At 42.5% G+C, this 19714-nt stretch overlaps 1 protein-coding gene across 3 annotated transcripts in view; it reads right to left on the bottom strand.

Annotated features, from left to right (window-relative positions):
- Window positions 1–19714, bottom strand: part of DOCK9 (dedicator of cytokinesis 9) — a 230536-nt gene that overhangs the window by 45248 nt on the left and 165574 nt on the right. For 2 of the 3 annotated variants that reach the window (XM_018564643.1, XM_018564645.1), the window contains exons 24-34: window positions 15835–15950; window positions 14020–14089; window positions 13231–13356; window positions 13015–13086; window positions 11052–11198; window positions 8372–8455; window positions 8160–8271; window positions 6565–6743; window positions 2575–2697; window positions 2363–2483; window positions 245–378 (exon numbers count right to left, since the gene is read on the bottom strand). In XM_018564643.1, coding sequence (XP_018420145.1) covers window positions 245–378; window positions 2363–2483; window positions 2575–2697; window positions 6565–6743; window positions 8160–8271; window positions 8372–8455; window positions 11052–11198; window positions 13015–13086; window positions 13231–13356; window positions 14020–14089; window positions 15835–15950 — 1284 coding nt within the window. The remainder of the gene's footprint in view (window positions 1–244; window positions 379–2362; window positions 2484–2574; window positions 2698–6564; window positions 6744–8159; window positions 8272–8371; window positions 8456–11051; window positions 11199–13014; window positions 13087–13230; window positions 13357–14019; window positions 14090–15834; window positions 15951–19714) is intronic. The other variant, XM_018564644.1, reaches the window with a different exon arrangement.

Raw genomic sequence — 19714 nt, 5'->3', positions numbered from 1 at the left:
GTACGGCCAGCTTAAGAATGTGAGAACCCAGTCCATTAATAATGACAAGTGAGGCAGTCATACACACATTATAGAAATACTGCCAACAATTCTACTGAGGTCATTAGGAATACAAACGATAGCACGGAAAGTAAGAGGTACTGCAATGGTAGCCTATCATACAGACATAAGTATAGCTGCTAGTGACAATAATAGACTGTTATATCATATCACCAGAAAGTGACACTTTGTGTTAAAGATATACCTTATCTAAAGAACTGCTCTTGTCACTGTTCCTTTCTGGAAGACTGTTCCCTGAATCGGTGCTGATGAGAGACCCTCGAGAGTCTGCATTCCTCACGCTGTTTATGTTAGGCGTAGATGAGGTATGCGGGGAAGCTGCAGAAGACAATTAAATGGACTTCATATGCTTGCTGAATCACATATTGTTTGCTCTGACATTTTTAATAGGACACAAATTAAAACAGGCATAATTAAGAGCGGTCATTTCTATCTCTACTGGTCCTTCAGGACATCTGCTAGTTAATCAACAAGAAGAGAAAGGATGGCCATGTTTGGGGACTGGTATTTCATTTCCTAATAATGCAGTGAGTGTGTGTGAGCCAGGATCATCAAGCACACTCACATGTTCCAATAACAATTACTACTGCATCATTCCAGGGTGGTCATATCAAAGAGTGGACCTGATGTACAAAGCAGTGCAGCAAGTAGCTTAAATGCATACATTTAGGCTTTCAATTAAGAACTAATAGCAAGTCCCTTTAAACTTAGAGAAGTTGAAATGTCACAGTGACTTGAGAAGTAAGAATACTGTCCAAATCAACCAGTGCAGATGTTTTGAACGTTTGTTTGCCAGTCATTTTAAGAGGCCTGAACAGGATGGCCATGTCATGTACAGCGTAATAAGTGTCTGTCAGTTCAGTCAGAAGGCACATGGGCTAATAGCCTTATTTACTCAGCGTTTAACAACATGCATTATATTGCAGGCCTCAAAATTTCCACTCGCCCCCTCGCAATTTGCGAGTGAAAATTCGGCTCCTTCAGGCACCTGCAGGCTTCCTCCACCCAGCTCAGCTGCCATAGGCTGTGAGGAAGCCTGCAGAGTTACTATTGGACAGACAGAAACTAATGCAGCGCGGGACGTGAAAAGAAAGTTTCGTGTCGGTAGATGGAGGAGCTCTGTATCGCCCCCACGACCACCACCAGGAGAAAGAAGAGGGCACCTGAAGTGTAACTGTAAGTCCCTTTTCTTTCTTCCTTGTACTGCTGACCTCTGCAACGTGCCTTGCAGCACTGACCTGTGCAACGTGCGTTGCAGCGCTGACCTCTGCAACGTGCGTTACAGTGCTGACCTCTGCAACGTGCGTTACAGCGCTGACCTCTGCAACGTGCGTTACAGCGCTGACCTCTGCAACATGCGTTACAGCGCTGACCTCTGCAACGTGCGTTACAGCGCTGACCTCTGCAACGTGCGTTACAGCGCTGACCTCTGCAACGTGCACTACTGACCTCTGTAATGTGCGTTACAGTACTGAGCTCTGTAATGTGCGTTACTTACAGTACTGAGCTTTGTAATGTGCGTTATAGCACTGACCTCTGTAACATGCATTACAGCGCTGGTGTGTTTAGGGGCGGAGTTAGTGCTAGGGAACGGTAGGGATTAGGTGGGGCAACTGGTGGCGAGTAACTCTTAAGGCCTGGCTAGTAGCTCAGGACGTGAAATTTTGAGCCCTGGCTTATTGGACCAAAACTGTGACGGAGCACGAAATAATTATGTGTGTGTTTGAGAATGGGGTGTGGATGTTTTAGCGCATCACTGATGTATATTGTATATGCAGGCCACTGGTGTGCATGTGGAGACTTTGGATGGATACCTATTGCCCTGTGTGCTAGCCAACACAGATCACTTGAAGCTACCATCACCACATTATATACCAAGTATCCTTGATTTTTACATGGGGCTTCTATTACATTAAGTACAACTTCGCTACCTGGGCACAATGTTATTTGAATGCTTGTAAGGTAACATGTTGTGCTTCGATTAAACTGAAAAATTGCTAAACCATTTTGAAAAAGTAAAAAACTGCAATTGATAATCTGCACACTGATTGAGAATACAAAACCCACAACATGCTTTTTGCATTAATGCACACTAAGGTCTGGGGATTGATCGCTGACTGGAAATTAGTAATGCAGCTGACCAGCAACAAGCAGCTGTTCTTTTTTAAGGAACTGTCACATGACTTCTAATAATACTTGACCACTTCATACACATGATCTCATGAAAGATTCCAGATTGATATTACAAAAAAACGAAATGATCTGCTAGCATTATTAAATGTTTTCTGAACACATAACTCACCTGTGCCAGAAATAACACCAAACAGATCTTTATGAAGACTGTTATCCAAGGAATTGCCTGGCTTCTGAGGAGTCACTAATGGATTTCCAGCAGCTACATTAACTAGGTCATCTTTTGCATTCTTAAAGTAGTAAAAGAAACAGTTCATTAGATAGGATTAAAAAAATGGCTGTAGAATTAAGTGACTTGCTTAAGTGAGCGTGGCAGGCCACACTAACACTTACGTTATGAATTGCAGAGAATGGGGACGTCTCCTTCACATTAACTCGCTGTACATTTTCATTTAAAAGCCCAAACAAAGGAAGATATAGTGTAGCTATCCTCGCTTGCTGACTCTAGAATAATAAAAAGTAATATAAACCACAGTTAGGTACAACTTATATAACAATGGCATAACATGACAGATTACAAATAGCAATGCCTAAGAACGCTCAACTCTGGGCTCAACAGTTTAATTAGAATAAGATTTCTAAGGAGGTATTTACTTTGTTAGGGGTATGTAGCTGTCTGTGGCTGTGGTTTTTGGAAATTGCTGAGGAGTGGGAAGGACACAGATACACAACACAAGCACGGTATCTAATGCATGTGAAGCAGCAATGTCAGCAGTGGGCTAGAAGTAGGACAGGGCTAAAATTGCACTTTTAAAAGAAACAGAAGTCAGCTGCATATCACTATGAAGCTGAGGCTAAAGGAAAAGGTTTCACTTTTTGGAAATAAAAATAATAAATGCACACATCTTCATAAAAGAAAAAAATGTGCATATTGTTGTTTTGCATTAGAGCCAGTAATAAGTGAATTGTGGGTGCCATGCTCTGGCTTCTGCAGATTCTTCCTCCTATCCATGTCCATACCATACATAGACAGGAAGCAGAATGAATGGACTACAAGATCGGTGACATCACTGCACATCTATTCCATTGAGAACTGCAAGCCCCTCTGCCACAGTGGGTAGTTTCTCCATTCACAGATCCTGTCAAAGAATAATGACTGGATGGCGCATCTGTTTGAGCGGAGACACACATAGCAGCACCAAATTAAATAAAGACCAGCAGTGTGGGGAGAAGGACCCCATGATTCAGTAAGTGGGGGTGGGGGCTGGTTGGGGTGAGGGGGGTTTGCGATGTGTCAATGTTAAGCCCTAAATATGGTCCAACAGGTAAACTTAGCCTTTAACCTCCCTGGCAGTATTCCCGAGTGTGGCTCAGGGTAAATTTTCAGTACCAAAAGTGGTAACCCCAAGCCACTCTCGGGATTACACTGTGCGTAACTTACCCTGTCCACGAGCCCCTGTTGTGTCCTTCGGACAATGCCGGCATCTGTTTTCCGGGTTCCGTCCCTTGCGAGCAGCCGCGTCGCAAGGGGGGTGGAACCGGTGGGAGAATTAAAAGTAAATAATAGAAGAAAAAAAACTGAGATAACCAGACCGCCAGGGAGGTTAAGATCTTCTTAGCAATCTACTAAATTAAACCATTGTGCCTGCAGTTGGGCTTTAAAACACAGGTTGCCTGATGGAAAGGATTTTCTCTGAAATAAAATTAGAACCTTCCTTGAAAACATCCTTACAGCACAAATTTGCAGAAGAATGAAACATAACACAAGTATATAAATACATTCTGCAGATAACTGTATGTGCATTATCACATCAATTACCTATTGAAAAGAAAGTAATACTGGATGTATGTAAGAGAATTCCAGAGATGCCTTCACATTAGACCATTATTGTTATTTGTTAAAATATCAGGAGGGATGGCATCAAGATCCCTAAACGTGTTAAAATTCTGCACTCTGGAAAACAGTTTGCTAAGCCATCTGCCTATTGTAAACGCGTGACAGATTTCCATCGTGAATTTAGATTACAGTGGAAATATATTCCTGCATTTCATCCACTTGATGTGATGACAATTATTGAGGCCAAACTGAAATTCACTGGACACTTTTCAAGGAAATGAGAATGCAACCAACATAAAACAATTGTTTTGTTAAAGCACAAATCACAAGAATATGAAACATGTAGACCAGGGGTGTCCACTATTTTTCGTCTGGAGATCTACTTTTCAAATGACGAGTTCATTGAGATCTACCAACGAAAAAAACACCTGCATTCAGGGGCGGGAGGGGGCGTGGCGGTGCATTGAGGTCAATGGCACCGCAGCCAGGCTCCGCAGGCAGGCCCCTCGCCCACAGTGCGATCGCCTGCATTAGTGCCTGTGTTCCAGTCCAGTGCGATCCGCAAAAATGCTGCGAGCACTATTTTTGCAGATCGCACTGGACCGGAATGAAGGCACTAATGTGCCTGCGTTCCGAGTGCGGGCGATCGCACTGTGGGTGATGCCATTGACTTCAATACAGCTCCACACCCCCTCCCGCACCTGAACGCAGGGAGTCGGCCGGCTTACATTCCAGTGCGCACTACAGGTCCCGGCGTCCTGTCCTCCCGTGGTGCTCGTGTGGCCGACGTTGCACATGGGGTGTCCTGCACTTTTCCATCTGCAGTGTCTGACACATTCAGCCGGCAGCCGCACGAGCACCACGGGAGCATAGCCGTAGCCAGGTCCTTTTGCACCTGAGGCAAGAAAAACACATTTTTAAAAAAATTTTTTTGGGACTATTTTTTATTTTATTTTCATTATTTCTTGATCCGGGCTGGCTGGATCAGGCAGATGCGGCCCTCTAATCAGGCATATTAGAGGGCCGCCCGCTGGGGCCTCCCGAGTACTCCCTTGAGGAGCGAGCGGCTGCGCGATTAGAAAGCCACATCTTTAACGGCAGAGAGACGGCGAAGGGTTAGGTCCGCCACTGGCTGGTGGTATTCAGCAATGCTGTATAATCTGAATACCACCAGCCCAGCTAGTCCCCCAATCCCCTCTTTCCCCCCAAGCCAGTCATTACCCTCAGACTCCCCCAACCTCACCTAAAATATGCAGGCTGCAGCACGGCACCTCTTCATCTGCGTCCTCCTTGGCGGCCAGTGGAGGGGAAGAGTCACAGGAGAGGGTGCCTGCAGAGACGGGTATTGGCTCTGCCTCAGTGATTGCCAATGACAGGCAGCTGCAGCTGCCAATGACCTGTTGTTCAGAAGATCCCTGGCCCGCACAGACGCCGGTACATACAGCTGTCCCTCCGTGCCACGGACTTTACTGCAGTTCATTGTACAATGTTTTTTTTACAATGAACCGCAGTAAAGTCCGTGACACAGAGGGAAAGCTGTATGTAGTTGTGTCACACACACACACTGCGGGAGGCAGCCGCAAGGATCGGGAGTGGGACTCGTCACAGTCAGTGACGGTAGCGGCACTAATGTCGGGGGGGGATGGAGCCGCTGTGACAGAACTAAGGACGAGCAGTGAGGGGAGAGAGGCGCCGGCTGTCAGATCCTGGCCGAGCGTCTCTCTCTCTCCTCACTGCTCTGCATTAGTTCTGTGACAGCGGCTCCGCCCTCCCCGCCGCCGGTTCCTTCACTTCTTCTCGGAACCCCGCTGGGGAGAGCAGCGGGGGTCCAGAGAAGCGGCGGGAGGAGAGGACATGGCGATCTACCAGTGATCGCTACGCGATCGACTGCTAGATCGCGATCGACCTTGTGGGCACCCCTGATGTAGACTATACTAAGCACATACCTTTATACTCAAACACTATATAAACAAACATTGTTTATTCTGGTAACGGTGAGTACCGTGTATGTGATGGAAGATCAATAGCAGCTGAGTCAAGATGCTTAATTTGTAATCAACTTTTAAAGGCCAAATCCAACTTTTGGACCACGTTTCACGTTCCATCCATATTTAAGGTGTAACATAGAAAATTATCATAGTCTGCAGCCCCCAGTCCAACTGCCCCTTCCTTTATGTATTATGGGGTGGTTCTTCCCACAAAATCAAAGAATGAAAAGATTACAAGTTCCACCTCAGCCGAAGCACTTGTAGATCTCAACGGAGTACAAGTGCGGTAATGTCACCATACTTGTAGTTCATTGATCAATTCCTTCAGGCCCATAACCAAAGGTTTATACACTGGCATGGAATTGTGCTAATGGAATAGTCTGCAGGATCCTGTGCAATGCACCTGCTATCCACTGACTGCATCCGCAATGCTTTGAGGTGGCAATGCAAAAGATAAATAAATGCACATCTTTGTTTAATCAATGTGGGTGCATTTATGATTTTTTTGCAAAAGGTGGAATTAGTCTTTAAGTACAGATCACTTACTCTAGAAGAGTATCGGTCATCAAATGAATGCTTGATCATCAAGCTCTTTAGTACACCAATGGCAATTTGCCTGATGTCTCTGAACTCCAGCAGCGCGTTCCCCACTTCTCTGAGTAGTAGGCCCACCAGAAAATGGTTCTTGCAGAACTCATCTGTCAGAGTGTAGTCAAGTTGTAGGTCTGCAGGAGTAAATGGATTCATTAAAGGCAAATAAAAAATGTATAGCAATATGATGGATTGTTGCAAGCAATAAACTGTATACGGCCAGTTAGAAAGATTAGTGAATTAGTCTAAATGCAATTCACAATACCTGGAACTAGTTCAAAATAAAAGCATTCACACAGTAAAAGTATAACTTCTATGGCCCAAGTGCAAACTTATGTGTAACTGTCATTAAGACTGACAGCTTACTGACAAGTTTAGTTCCATTACTTGTTGGTAGGCACTGCCAAAACTGGTAAGAAATAAAAACTGAATATTAACACAGCATGCCCTGCACATACCTATAGGATTTTCTAAAGATGCCACTGATGATGTAAGAAAAGCTAATTGATGAAGGAAAGCAAATAAAAAAACCAGGTGATACACAAATTCACATGCTCATGAATGACGATGTTTATGGCTTCTACTACTACAATCCAAACACATAATGCCACCAGAACTCCAACACACGCTGACTTTTCTAGCATTTGTTTAAATCTTTTATTTTTAGAACCCACAGGGGACCAAGGGGCTTCTGCAGCTTTAAAGCATATCTCTAGGCAAACCAAAAACCTTCCCTCGCAGTGGGACTTCACATGCACTGCAAGCATCAAATGAATGCCTAGGTTACCGCTCCCGCTGGCTCCAAACCTGACGCCGGCCATCTCTTCATCCCTTCACTCCACTGGATGGAAGCCCGCTGAAGTCATCACATCTAATGCAGGGCCCATAGGCCTGCATTAGACTTGAAGATGCAGAGGGACAGCCCCCACACCATAGTGGGGGGGGGGGGGGGGGGAAGAGGGGAGTGACAACTGCAGGAGTAGCGGGGATCAGATAAGTAAATCTATTTGAAAGAATCCCATAACCTAAATGAGAGTTTAACCCTGCACTAAGCTTCAAGCTGTACGATGTGGAGATGATAATTTAAAAAATACAGGTTGCAGTTTTAAACACTTGACATGTATAGTGCCAGTGTTTACAGGGCTCATCATAAGTAACACTACACAGAGAGCTTAGTTTCAGATAACATGTTTTAACACATTTTCTTAAAAAACACATTGCTAAAACCCATGGGGTTTGAAGCCCTGTAACAGAGCCTTGTAAGTAATATTATTCATTAAAGAAAAACTGCATTACTTGCATCCAAACTAACCAAATGGGGGAAAGCACTAGTTTATTAAGTCACCATGTCTCCAACATCTAAAAAGTATCAAAAAGAAGAAAATAGGGGCTCTCTGTTGTCACTCTTTCTCCTTAGAATGTCACAGCCTAGATTTGGATAACGTAGTGGAGGGTTACAACCTATGTCAGAGTTTATTGCCAACTAAAAAGTTATGGCTTATAATTTAATACAGCTTTGATTTCTCAATCCGCTATACAATCAGCATTACCTTGATATCTTTGGATCCTGCCTTTTCCAAATGGCATTGGCAAATTCAAAGGGATGTAGTGTTCATGGTTACAGACAACTCTTAAGAACTCAAACTTGTATTCAAACAGTGTCTGAAAAACAGCAGCAGTTAATGATCACTGCCATTTAAAAAAAGCCTTTTTTTAAAAACATAAAATATAGTGGTTTAGGATGCAAAGGAAATCATCTCACCTTTGGATCTCCAGGTGCAAAGAAGCTCATGTAATTATTAATCTGCTTGAATGCAAAACCTCTGTCCATGAAAGTGAAGCACCTCTGCAAAACATATGAAAGAGTAATGAATGCATAAAGAGCATACACTGAACACAATACAGGGAAACATTTGAATTGGCTGACTTTAGCTGAACATACAATTACAAACATGAACTCTGTAAAAAAAATGAAAATAGAGTACAACTAAAGGATAGTGGGGAAATTAAATTAACTTTTAAAATTTTTTTTTGGCTATTAGGCTGATCCACACTTAGGAACAGCTAATAATAACCTTAGAGACTGATCCTGACTTTAGGTGATTCGAAGCTCACTAAAAGCTCTTTGATCGTGCCTAGACGATCAGAACTGATACATTTCACTCAAAAGATACTTTGTATCTTTTGAGTGAAATGTATCTAAACATCGGGCTCTTGAGCTGTCAAAACAAATAGCAGAGAGGTGAGTCACTGCTACCTCTCTGCTATTTTCAGCTGTCAAATACCGGATCGCAAATTGCGGTCCTGTATTTGCATGTAACGGCTTCATTCTTTCATTACTGAAAGGAAGAAGCTTTTACAAAAAGCTTAATTATTTCATTAATGAATGCCTCAATACGGAGGCATTCATTAATGACTGGTAACGCTGAGAATCAGCAGTTACCAGCATTACAAAGCCTGATATAACTTATCTGGCCAGTCATATAGGCACAAAGTGCCGGGACGTACACTGTACGTCTCCCGTCACGAAGGGGTTAAAGTAGTATTAAACTTTTTTTCAATGAATCTAGATCAAACAAATATAAATTGTCCAGCAAAGTATTTAATTTTTTTTTCCTAAACACTTAGTCATCATGTTTCTGAACAGCTCCAACCTTCTCAGCTCAGCTTCCCCAAACATCCTGTCCAGTACACGATCACAAGGGACAGCACATCTCCAACAGCTGTCTATCTACAAGTTTGGAGAAGGGAGGAATTAAGAAAGAGGAGAAGGGAGGAATTGAGAAAGAAGAGCAGGGGGAGGGAGTGACTTCCCTTGCTGTGGCTGTGTGGTTGCGGAGCAACACTCACACACAAGGGTGGCTCCACAGGACCCTGCAAGGCAAAGGGTATTGAGGCCAGTGCTCAGGGGACCAGCTTATTCTGCGAAGCTAAAACTTTTAAACATTAAGGGGCAGCATCTATTGGAAGTGATTTAATCAGCATTTGAAATAGCTTAAAAACATTTTTACTTTAATATCACTTTAATATAGCTATGGCACACAGTCAATAATAAGGTTCTATACAAAACTTCATGTAAAGAATAATTATAATGGTTTTGAGTCCATTGTATCGTATGGTTTTAAACTCAAAACTTTTTTTAACTAATGTTTTTTATTTTCTGATAATTATATAAAATCCTTAATTTACCAAAAAACATAATTAAAAGAGAACTATGGGGTAAGTGTTTTCCCCATAGTTATCTTTAGGGTCACAGGAGGACATATACTAACCTCATCCCATGACCAAAAGTTCAGTATATAACGGGCAATTGCAGCCGGGACGGATCCCAACAATACTGTCGAGATCCATCCAGCTGCGTGAGTGACAACTGGATCTTCCTATCTAGAGGCAGAACAAGCTCTGCCCTCCCCCATTCATTCCTCCACTCAGCGCTGGAGGATCGGAGAGGGGAGGATCCGTGCGGGGGCGGGGAGCAGAGATTGACAGTAACAGCTCATTGCAGGGAGACGATCGGAAAGTGAGTGGATCGCCTGCATGTTTCTGCTCACTTCCCAATCTATAGAGCCGACCTGTGACAGCTTCGTTGTCACAGGTCGGCTCTAACTATGAGGATGAATGGAAATCACTCACCTCATAGTTCTCCTTTAAGCCTAAAGGAGAACTATGGGGTTAAGGCTTTTCCCCATAGTTCTCCTTAGGGTAACGGGAAGACACAGACTAGCGTCCTCCCGTCACCCTAGGCTCAGCTGCTCGGCTGTAGCTGCTGCTCGCGGTATACTGAGACGCCGCAGCTGAAGCGGATCCCGACAATTATATCTGGATCCGCCCAGCTGCGTGACTGACAGCTGGCTCTGCCTATCTAGAGGCAGAGCCAGCTGTACCCGCCATGTCCGTTCCGCCAGTCAGCGCTGGCGGATCGGAGCAGGGGGAATCCAGCCCCTCCCCTGTCACGGCAGAGAGCCGTGACAGGATCGAGAGGTGAGCGAATGCCGGTATGTGTTCGCTCACTTCCCGATCTACTAAGCCGACCTGTGACAGTCTCATTGTCACAGGTCGGCTAGAACTCACCTCATAGTTCTCCTTTAAGACACTTAGAGTGTCTCAGAGCATTAACAATTTCTAAAAAGAGTGTACAGCAGAAGCAGTTTACTTTCTGACTTTCTCCCTCTGATTGAAACTATAATGGAAGTGAACCAAGCAGTGATAAAACAAGGAAGAAGGATGTCAGTCCTTTGAGTCATTCAGCTGTGCATGTAATATGAAGCTAAACCAATCTTGTTTAACAAATCAACTAAGATTAGCTTGTGAAAAACACAGAGCACCACATGCAGAATGAAAACAAACTAAAAAGTGTTTTTTGTCCTAAACAAAGAAAGGAAATATATATTACCAAGCATCCCTTACCACTAACATATTAAAAACTTTTGGGGATTCAATACCTTTATGAAGAACGCAAGGCTCTGGTTTGCATTCCTTGAAGCCTCTGGATTGTCCTTGTATTTCTGTGTGATGTGTGGCATAAGCATATTAACCAAGGTTTCAACCGTGTGGTGAAAAGAGGCTGGGAATCTTTGGTTCCGTAGTAACTAGAAAAAGTAAAACTTAAAGTGTGATTGGTTTTTTTATGCAAGATCTAAAAAATGGGCAACAAACAACTCCCCAGATTTATAGATTGCCTAAAGTTGATTCAAATATATTAGAGAGTTGATTAGAGATTACAGGACTTCCTAGATTGACTGGTTACTACTGTACTACAGACAGTACTCCAGACTGGATAATACTGTACTACAGACAGATTTACCTGCAGATCCTTTCATAGATGCAGCTGCACATTACAACAATCATTATTGGAAAGCAAGCAAATCTAACTCTTTGGCAGGCTATGCGTCTACAGATTTTAGTGCATCATACTCTTAAAAAATACTATTCCTTCGGTCCCCATATTTATTGCAACAGCCACTTGGTTTGGGGTTTTCAATAAATGTGTTAATTCTTGGATAGATTACACCATAGCTTAAAGCCTGGATTTTGTATTTAAACCACGGGAGTCATCAAAACAAAGACCTTTTGCTTTACACCAAATCCAATATCCCATCACCACAGATAATATTTTCAATGACATTTTTTTATTTTATAGCTCATACTCTTAAAATAATTCTGTTCTTTATGGCAGAACTCTCTTGTTTTGTCTTCAGTGCAACTAATGCTATATTACAGGACTACACAGAAAGGTAAAGATCAGTGCTTACTACATGAAGCCATACTACTATTACTGTTTTCTTTAACTACCATACACAAAATGAATCCAATAATAAAAAATACATTTTTTGCTGTGGAATTCTATAATTTTGCAATAAATAAAAAATGACAAAACTACTGGCACCAAGCCTGTCTATACACAATTTTAATCCGAATTTAATTTTGTGTTACGAAAAGCTTCCAGGATATTTGAAGCAGACAACGGGATAACATTCATTTATGGAAACAGAAATTTGCAGAGTAGTATTTAGTGGCAAATCAAACCATACAATTTTCATCTTATTTGTGGCATTGTAGGTTTTATATAAGCTTACCACCCGGATCCCAGAGGAACATAGTTGTGTTTAACCCTGTCCACGCTCTCTGATTTCAGAATGTAGAAAAACATACTGTAACTGCAGAATTACCGGAATGATTTATGAATTAAATTATGGTCTGAATATGTCAGTCTAAATATTCACAATCATTTTTTCCACATTCATCAGTAAACTTAAATACATAAAGAACTTGAACTTCATGTTACTGATCATTATGGAAACATCATTATAGATTTGGGCACTTAAATTTTATATATATGTTTACTCAGTATATGGTCTTTAAAACTAAATTGTAGGCACACAGCTAAATACACAGTGGAAATGCATAAATGGGCACCATTTTCCTGACAAATGTTTTGTATTCATGTGTAACCAGTTTGTGATCCAAGCCCCCAGACAGCACAACCGGATCCTCCACCACAGACTGGTCAAGAACAGTGGTTCACAACAAACCCTAAGCTAATGGTTTTGAAAAGTAGAAAAAGCAGCACACAGGTGAGGTTATTCCTCTGCGTTATCATCTTGTCAGCATGTTCAGTGCACTGCATTGCACTGTAAGCACATGTGCAAAGCAGTAGAGTCTGACAGGTTCCTTATGCTGGTCCTCCCTCTACCTGGCCTTCCGAGCCGTTTCTGACAGAAACACAAATTTAGGTGCTTTCACTAGTTAATTTAAGGATACATTAAATGTTATTTTTTAAAGACATAAATGGCATTATTTAGAGTTATATCTGTATGGAGTTTAGCACTGAATGCATTAAAATTTAGCAAATGGAAGTGATAAACATAAATATGTAATAGTTAAAAACCAAGAGATAATACATACTTTTATTTTTGAATTCTCCACAAGGTGTTGGGCCATTGATTTTATTAAGACTTCAAAGAAAAACCATGAGTACTGTGAACAAAATAACAGCGAGTTAGTGCATTCATAAGCCATTGGCATCAAGTCAAAATAGCTACAAGAATCATTCAGTGACAAAGCAAATGACAATCCAGTAGAGATTAAACAGTTAAATACACCCATGAGCTTTCCATGTACCTTGAGGAGCTTGTTACAGGTCAGAAAGTCAGCAGAAGGCTTGAGGATCATTGTCATGGATTTGGCCAGCTCTTCATGCACGGTCTTGTATTCAGATGTAACATATGGCTCTGCCTTGAAGACATACTATGAGGACAGAGATGAAATCCATCATCATGAGACCTTACAATGCACAACTTTTACTAAACATTTCAGGCAATACTTGGTGTACATGTTGGGCGTAAACTGAGTAGAGCTGTCTAAAATGGTTCACTGAGCACCTTGGGAAGCATACCTGCTGTGTACATGGATATTGCCAAGCATTGGCTAATGTAAGAGAATTGGACATGTCCAACTAACTGACATCAGTCTCCTTTCCACAGAAACAAAGCATACATTATCTAGCTCAGAAGGTATAAAGGCAAACTCTAATGCAAAAATTGCAGCCTTATAATGAAACTGCAGGACAAAACATGTTTTGCTTTTAGCATTGGTACAGAAAGCATAATGCATTCAACCAGTGGACTTGCATCTTTTCCTCTCCCCCCTCTTTCTCTTTCTTCCTCCCCCCCCCTCTCTCTTTTCCTCCCCCCACCTCTCTCTCCCCCATCTCTCACCCCCCTCTCTTTCTCCCCCTCTCTAAGTGGAAAAGATGCAAGTCTCTAAATCATAAAAATCAATCTTGATTTGCATCTAAGCATCATCTGAGAATTGGCAGATCAATTAAATTGACCCGAAAATTGTAGATTATGTACTTCCTTTCGATCATGTAAAAAAGGCTTAGAAACAAGCCACCTACATATAACATACCTTCACATATGACCTTAGGCAGCTCTCCAACCCTTCTTCATGGCACTGAGAAACCACATGGATAATGACTCTGAAAAGTCATGCAAAGTATTAAACAACATGAAATGTATGCCGACTTATCTGAACAACTGTGTATGTGCATTTAAATTGTTAAAATGTGCTAATCTGATTATAATCAGACTATTCTGAAAGATCTGTGAATGTATCATCTGACCAAGGCAGTGAAATGATATATCAACTGACACTGGACAATTATTTGATGAAATACACAGAATAATGATTTTGCTGTTTATTAATGCAGGTGACGCTAACAATGTGCAAATGCCACTCCATGGTATACAGGTATATCATTGAAAAGAAAGGTGATCTATAAATTGATTGGCACTTTATCATTTCCCTCATGTATGTGTATCTCCACTCACTAAGGTATGGAGTGCAAACTCTAGCTGGTTTGTTTAAGAAAGCGGTCTAAAGGCTAATGATGGTGTAAAAAAGCAATTTACCCATTATTTGCCGTTCTGAAACTATTTATTCTCTCTACAATGTACTGCAAACTTTACTTTCCAGCATTAAAATTTTAAAAAGGTAAAATTCAACTGTACTGTCATGACATTAGAAGAAGTAAGGAGTCAACTTTTTACAATTCGAATATGCACGTGGTATTAAAGGAAACCTGTGCTAAAAGAAATATGTGGGCTGCCAATTTTGACCTTCTGGCTTCAATACGGAGTCACTGACCAAGAACAAGCATGTAGCCAGTGAAATCAGAACTTCAAGTTTGCTAGTTTTAGGTCAGTAACACGGTATAGAAGCTATTAAAGGAGAACTATGGGGTCAGTGTTTTTCCCCACAGTTCTCCTCAGGGTAACGGGAAGACACAAACTAGCGTCCTCCCATTACCCTAAGCTCAGTATACCGTGAGCTACAGCTCGCGGTATACTGAGACGCCGCAGCCGGAGCGGATCCCGACTTAAGACGACGGGATCCGCCCAGCTGCGTGAGTGACAGAGCCAGCTGTACCCGCCCCCTCCCCCGTCCGTTCCGCCAGTCAGCGCTGGCAGATCGGAGCGGGGAGAGGGGAATCCAACCCCTCCCCCTGTCACGGCAGAGAGCCGTGACAGGATCGAGAGGTGAGCGAACCTGGTATGTGTTCGCTCACCTCCCGATCTACTGAGCCGACCTGTGACAGTCTCATTGTCACAGGTCGGCTAAAACTATGAGGTGAGTGAAAAGCACTCACCTCATAGTTCTCCTTTAAGACCAGTATACCAACCTGATAAATTTAATTCTCAATAACATTTTCAAAAGGAGTGATCAGAAATGGCAGCCTTTGTGTTGCTCAAAGCAAAAGTTTACCGTACAATAATTACAAGGGTACACCCCTCTGCAGTACTTACATTAAACAATTCGTTTTTTTTAACTGTACTCTTTTACTTTAAGACATGGGTATATAAAAACAAATAGATTATAATTACAGCCTAAAAATAGATACATCTTCATTTAGATGGGCAGCAAACTGAAACATATGTGCTAATCATATTATCATTCACATATCTATTCCGGGAATCTGGTGTTGGCCTTCAGACTGCAATTGAATTAATATGAAGCACTATTTCTGAAGCTCAAACCTGGGAGCTTTGAGACTAATCCAAGCATTTATCACCTAACAATCAGATGATAAAGACAATATTGTCATACACGTCTGCCCACATACTGCAACACGCACACAGACCAGCAATCAAGTGAAAGCATGTGCAGCCTGAAACATCTGTGTAGAAAACACAACTGATCCAATGCTCAATAAGTAGGTATTACCGTGTCACATTGACAGCCACTTCCTCCTGGGTAGCTCTAGTAAGCACTCTAAACATTTGGTTAAGGATAGTGGGTAGAAAGGCAATCATGACATGTCCTTCCATGGCATGGAGACTCTGAAAGGAAAAAAACAGTGATATTTTAATGTGCATATGTGAAACAGCTGAATAAAATGACACGTATAAAGGCATGCTAACACGATATTCACAGCATATCAGCAATCATGATAGTTTTTCTCAGACAAGAACAATGTAATGCTGTTCCTATAAACCATGTTATAATATATTTAAAACCCTCTGGAGAGCTATGTCTGTAAAGGTTCTCATTCAACCAGGTCAAGATATATCTGTAAAAAAAAAAAAGTTAAGGCAACTGGACTAGCTGTATTTTTCTTGAAAACATTTCACTGGTCATCCAACAAGCTTTCTCAATTCAGAATGACTTGTACAAAAAATTATCTGGGAATAAATATAGTGAATGGTGCTCCAATCTATGTATTCTGTTAGTCACAACCAGTTGTTGATTGCATTTGCATAATTGGAGCTAGGAGGTGTTACTAACCTGCCCAGAGAGAGATGTTAAAACAGCATTGTATGTGGCAGACGATAGATGTGGGGGGTGAGACATCTATTGTTTGCTTCATACAATGCTGTTTAAACATCTCTCTCTGGGCAGATTAATAACACCTCCTAGCTCCAATACAATGTAAGGAAGACATTACAATTACAATAAGCACACAAGAATAGTACGGACAGCGCTCTCGGATTAGGCCAGGGGAATAGGATACTGTAGCTCTACCTCGCCTGCAGCCCTGGAAGACAGGAGGAGTGCCTGCACTAGTGGAACCAAAGAACAAAGAGTCAAGAGGGGATGACTCTTCATGCATGCATACTTGGAGTTACAGTCTTAGCACATCACCACGGAATTTTGTAACCCTATTACTGAATGCCCTGCTCATCCCCTCTTGACTCTTCATGCATATATCCACATGCATACTTGGAGTTACAGTCTTAGCACATCACCACGGAATTTTTTAACCCTATTACTGAATGCCCTGCTCATCCCCTCTTGACTCAAAAGATCGTTCTTCATACTAAAAATTATCATGTCGCTCATAACGAATCACTCAGAGTCTCGATGCCCATACTCTAGTTTTATAATAAACCATTGATTTTCGTTTCCCTAAAATGCCTCATTCACAGTCTTTTAATTCTCTCCATCCCCACATTCAAGGCACACACGGAACCCACAGACATACGTCGAGACTGAACAGCTTCCACTCACGGCGGTGCCGCTCACCGCCCCCAAACTCCGCCCAGCTGTCACATTTAAATCGGCGGTTTCCCGCCGCCGTTACACCATTCCGATCGAGCTTGACAAAGAGGTAACATCCTCGAAACGCGTTGCTCCCGAGCATACACCCACGACCTTACAAACCCGATCCCTCCTCACCTTACTACTATCCCGGCCGTTTTGCCACCCCACAACACCACCACGGTACGGGCACTGGTCCAGTCACGTTCATGCACAGTTCGAGTTCTTCCAGCCACAGCTGCCCAGCCAGATGTCAGTTCTCACATCGCTGGCACTTTACATTACATTAGCGGGGACACGGACACACTGTGTGTGTCATCACCCGCACCCCTGTCCACCCCTCTCCTCTTTGTTCCCTGAGATGAGCTACCCTAGGCTACATACCAGCCTTCATTGATTGTATACGTTGGACTTCACGATCTCCTCCACTGCTCTACATCCATCCAGTCCCGAGACCCACTCAAAGTAAGTGTTCCATCTCCTTTCGCTTTTCTCACTATGTTTAACTTAGTTTTATAGCCCCTTTAGCCTTGCGCCATCACGTTTGTTCTTTGATTACAATTACAATACAAGACAGGATGGTAAGGAGGGCTTACAATCTGAAAGAGGAGGGGGAAATGATACATGAGGAGGTAGCTGTGTGGGGATGAATTGTTTGAGAATGTGATGGTTCAGTGGTTAGGTTAAGGTGGGGTAGGCTTCCCTGAAAAGAAGAGTCTTCAGGGAACGCCTAAAGACAGTCAGGGTGGGAGATAGACGGACAGGTTGGGGTAAAGAGTTCCAGAGGATGGGAGAGACTCTAGAGAAGTCCTGGAGGCGAGTATGGGAGGAGTTGACTAGGGAGCTGGAAAGCAGGAGGTCTAGGGAAGAGCGGAGTGGACGGTTAGGGTGATATTTTGAGACAAGGTCTGAGATATATCCGGGGGCAGAGTTGTGGATGCCTTTATCAGTGACTGTTAATATTTTGAATTTTATCCTCTGGGCGAGTGGAAGCCAGTGCAGGGATTGGCAGAGGGGGGTTGCAGACACTGAGCGGTTGGTCAAGTGGATGAGTCTGGCAGCTGCATTCATGATAGACTAAAGGGCGGATATCCTGTGTAGTGGAAGGCCAATGAGGAGGGAGTTACAATAGTCAAGATGAGAGATAACGAGTGTATGAGTAGTTTTGCGGTGTCATGGGTGAGGAAGGGGCGTATTTTGGAGATGTTACAAAGGTGAAGGCGGCAGGATTTGGATAGTGATTGGATGTGGGGAAGAAAGGTGAGGTCCGAGTCAAGGATGACACCTAGGACCTTGGCATTGGAGGAGGGGAGTAGGAGTTAAGTAGGATTTAAGGGAAAATATCTCAATGGAGACACCAGTTCTTTTAACAATTGTCCAAAAGAATTATTTTGGAGAGATTTCCACTTACTACCTTTCCCGTCATCCCCTGTGTTATTTGGCTAGCTTAGTTAATAAGGCAATGCTATTATCTCTGTAGTCAGCTATCACAAACATAGAACCGACAGTAGTTCAGAAAAGCGCTGCATAATTTGATGGGGACCAGTTAAAAAAAAATGTTTTATACGGAAAACAAAGCAAAGAAGGTTTAGGACCTTTGTAGGGGGGTTTATTGCCGCTCTTCTCTCTGTTGGGACACCTCCTTTTCTGGTGAAAACTGTAAAATATTGTACATTTCCCTCATCCTGTTGTCCTGGTGACAACTTGCTCTTATCATTGACTACTGCTGAAAATACCAGGCTGTCACTGGATTTGATTAATTGAGTTACTGACCCAGAGCAAGCATTCAGGTAGTGGTCAAAACTTCTTATTTGCATTACAGCTCTAGGTAAGAAACTGAGAGAATCCTAAAACCCGAATTTTCCATTTTTGGAATAAGCAGCAAACAGCAGCCTGTACACTTCCCTCAGCATAGGGTTCCTACATACATACATGCAAGTAAGCCAACAAAATGTCAGGTGAACAGTAATTGCATTAATAACTCCATAAATGTGCAACACCACAGTGCCATCCATGCTGCGCTGGCTAATGCAGTCACACGCCTGACAATTGATTACATACTTAAGGTGACACCAAACTCAGGAGTTAAATCTTAAAAATGCATTCAAGTACCTTAACTATTAACAAAAATGTATCTTATTTGTGCATCACTCAGCTATAGATCCTCAAATCATCTCTGAATTGGTGCTGACACTATCCTTCCTTCTAGGGGGTGGCTACTTTTCTTCCCCAGGGTCCCTGTGTGTGTTGTAAAAAAGCGACCACTCCAAGCTCACTTCTATGATTGACTACAATCTCAAGTTTAGTTTACTCATTTGTATTTAAATTATAATCTATTATGGGTCTGTTGTACTTGAAAGAACTGGTTGTTTTTACTCTGCTCTCTCCATTCAATACAGAAGTAAGTCTTGCTGCTTCTTCACTCCCTGCTATGTACCAACCAAATTTCACGCCACAAATCGTTAACGGAGGCCTACACCCCATCTCACCAATCTGCTTTCCCTACATTGCCTTAAATGTTCCCCCCTGCAAAAGAACAAAAACACAAGCACATGCCTTCTTATGA

Source organism: Nanorana parkeri, unplaced genomic scaffold, assembly GCF_000935625.1.
Source record: "Nanorana parkeri isolate BGI_ZX_2015 unplaced genomic scaffold, ASM93562v1 scaffold768, whole genome shotgun sequence".
Lineage (NCBI taxonomy): Eukaryota > Metazoa > Chordata > Amphibia > Anura > Dicroglossidae > Nanorana > Nanorana parkeri.
Note: the sequence above shows the minus strand (reverse complement) of the source record. Positions and strands in the feature narration are given on the sequence as shown.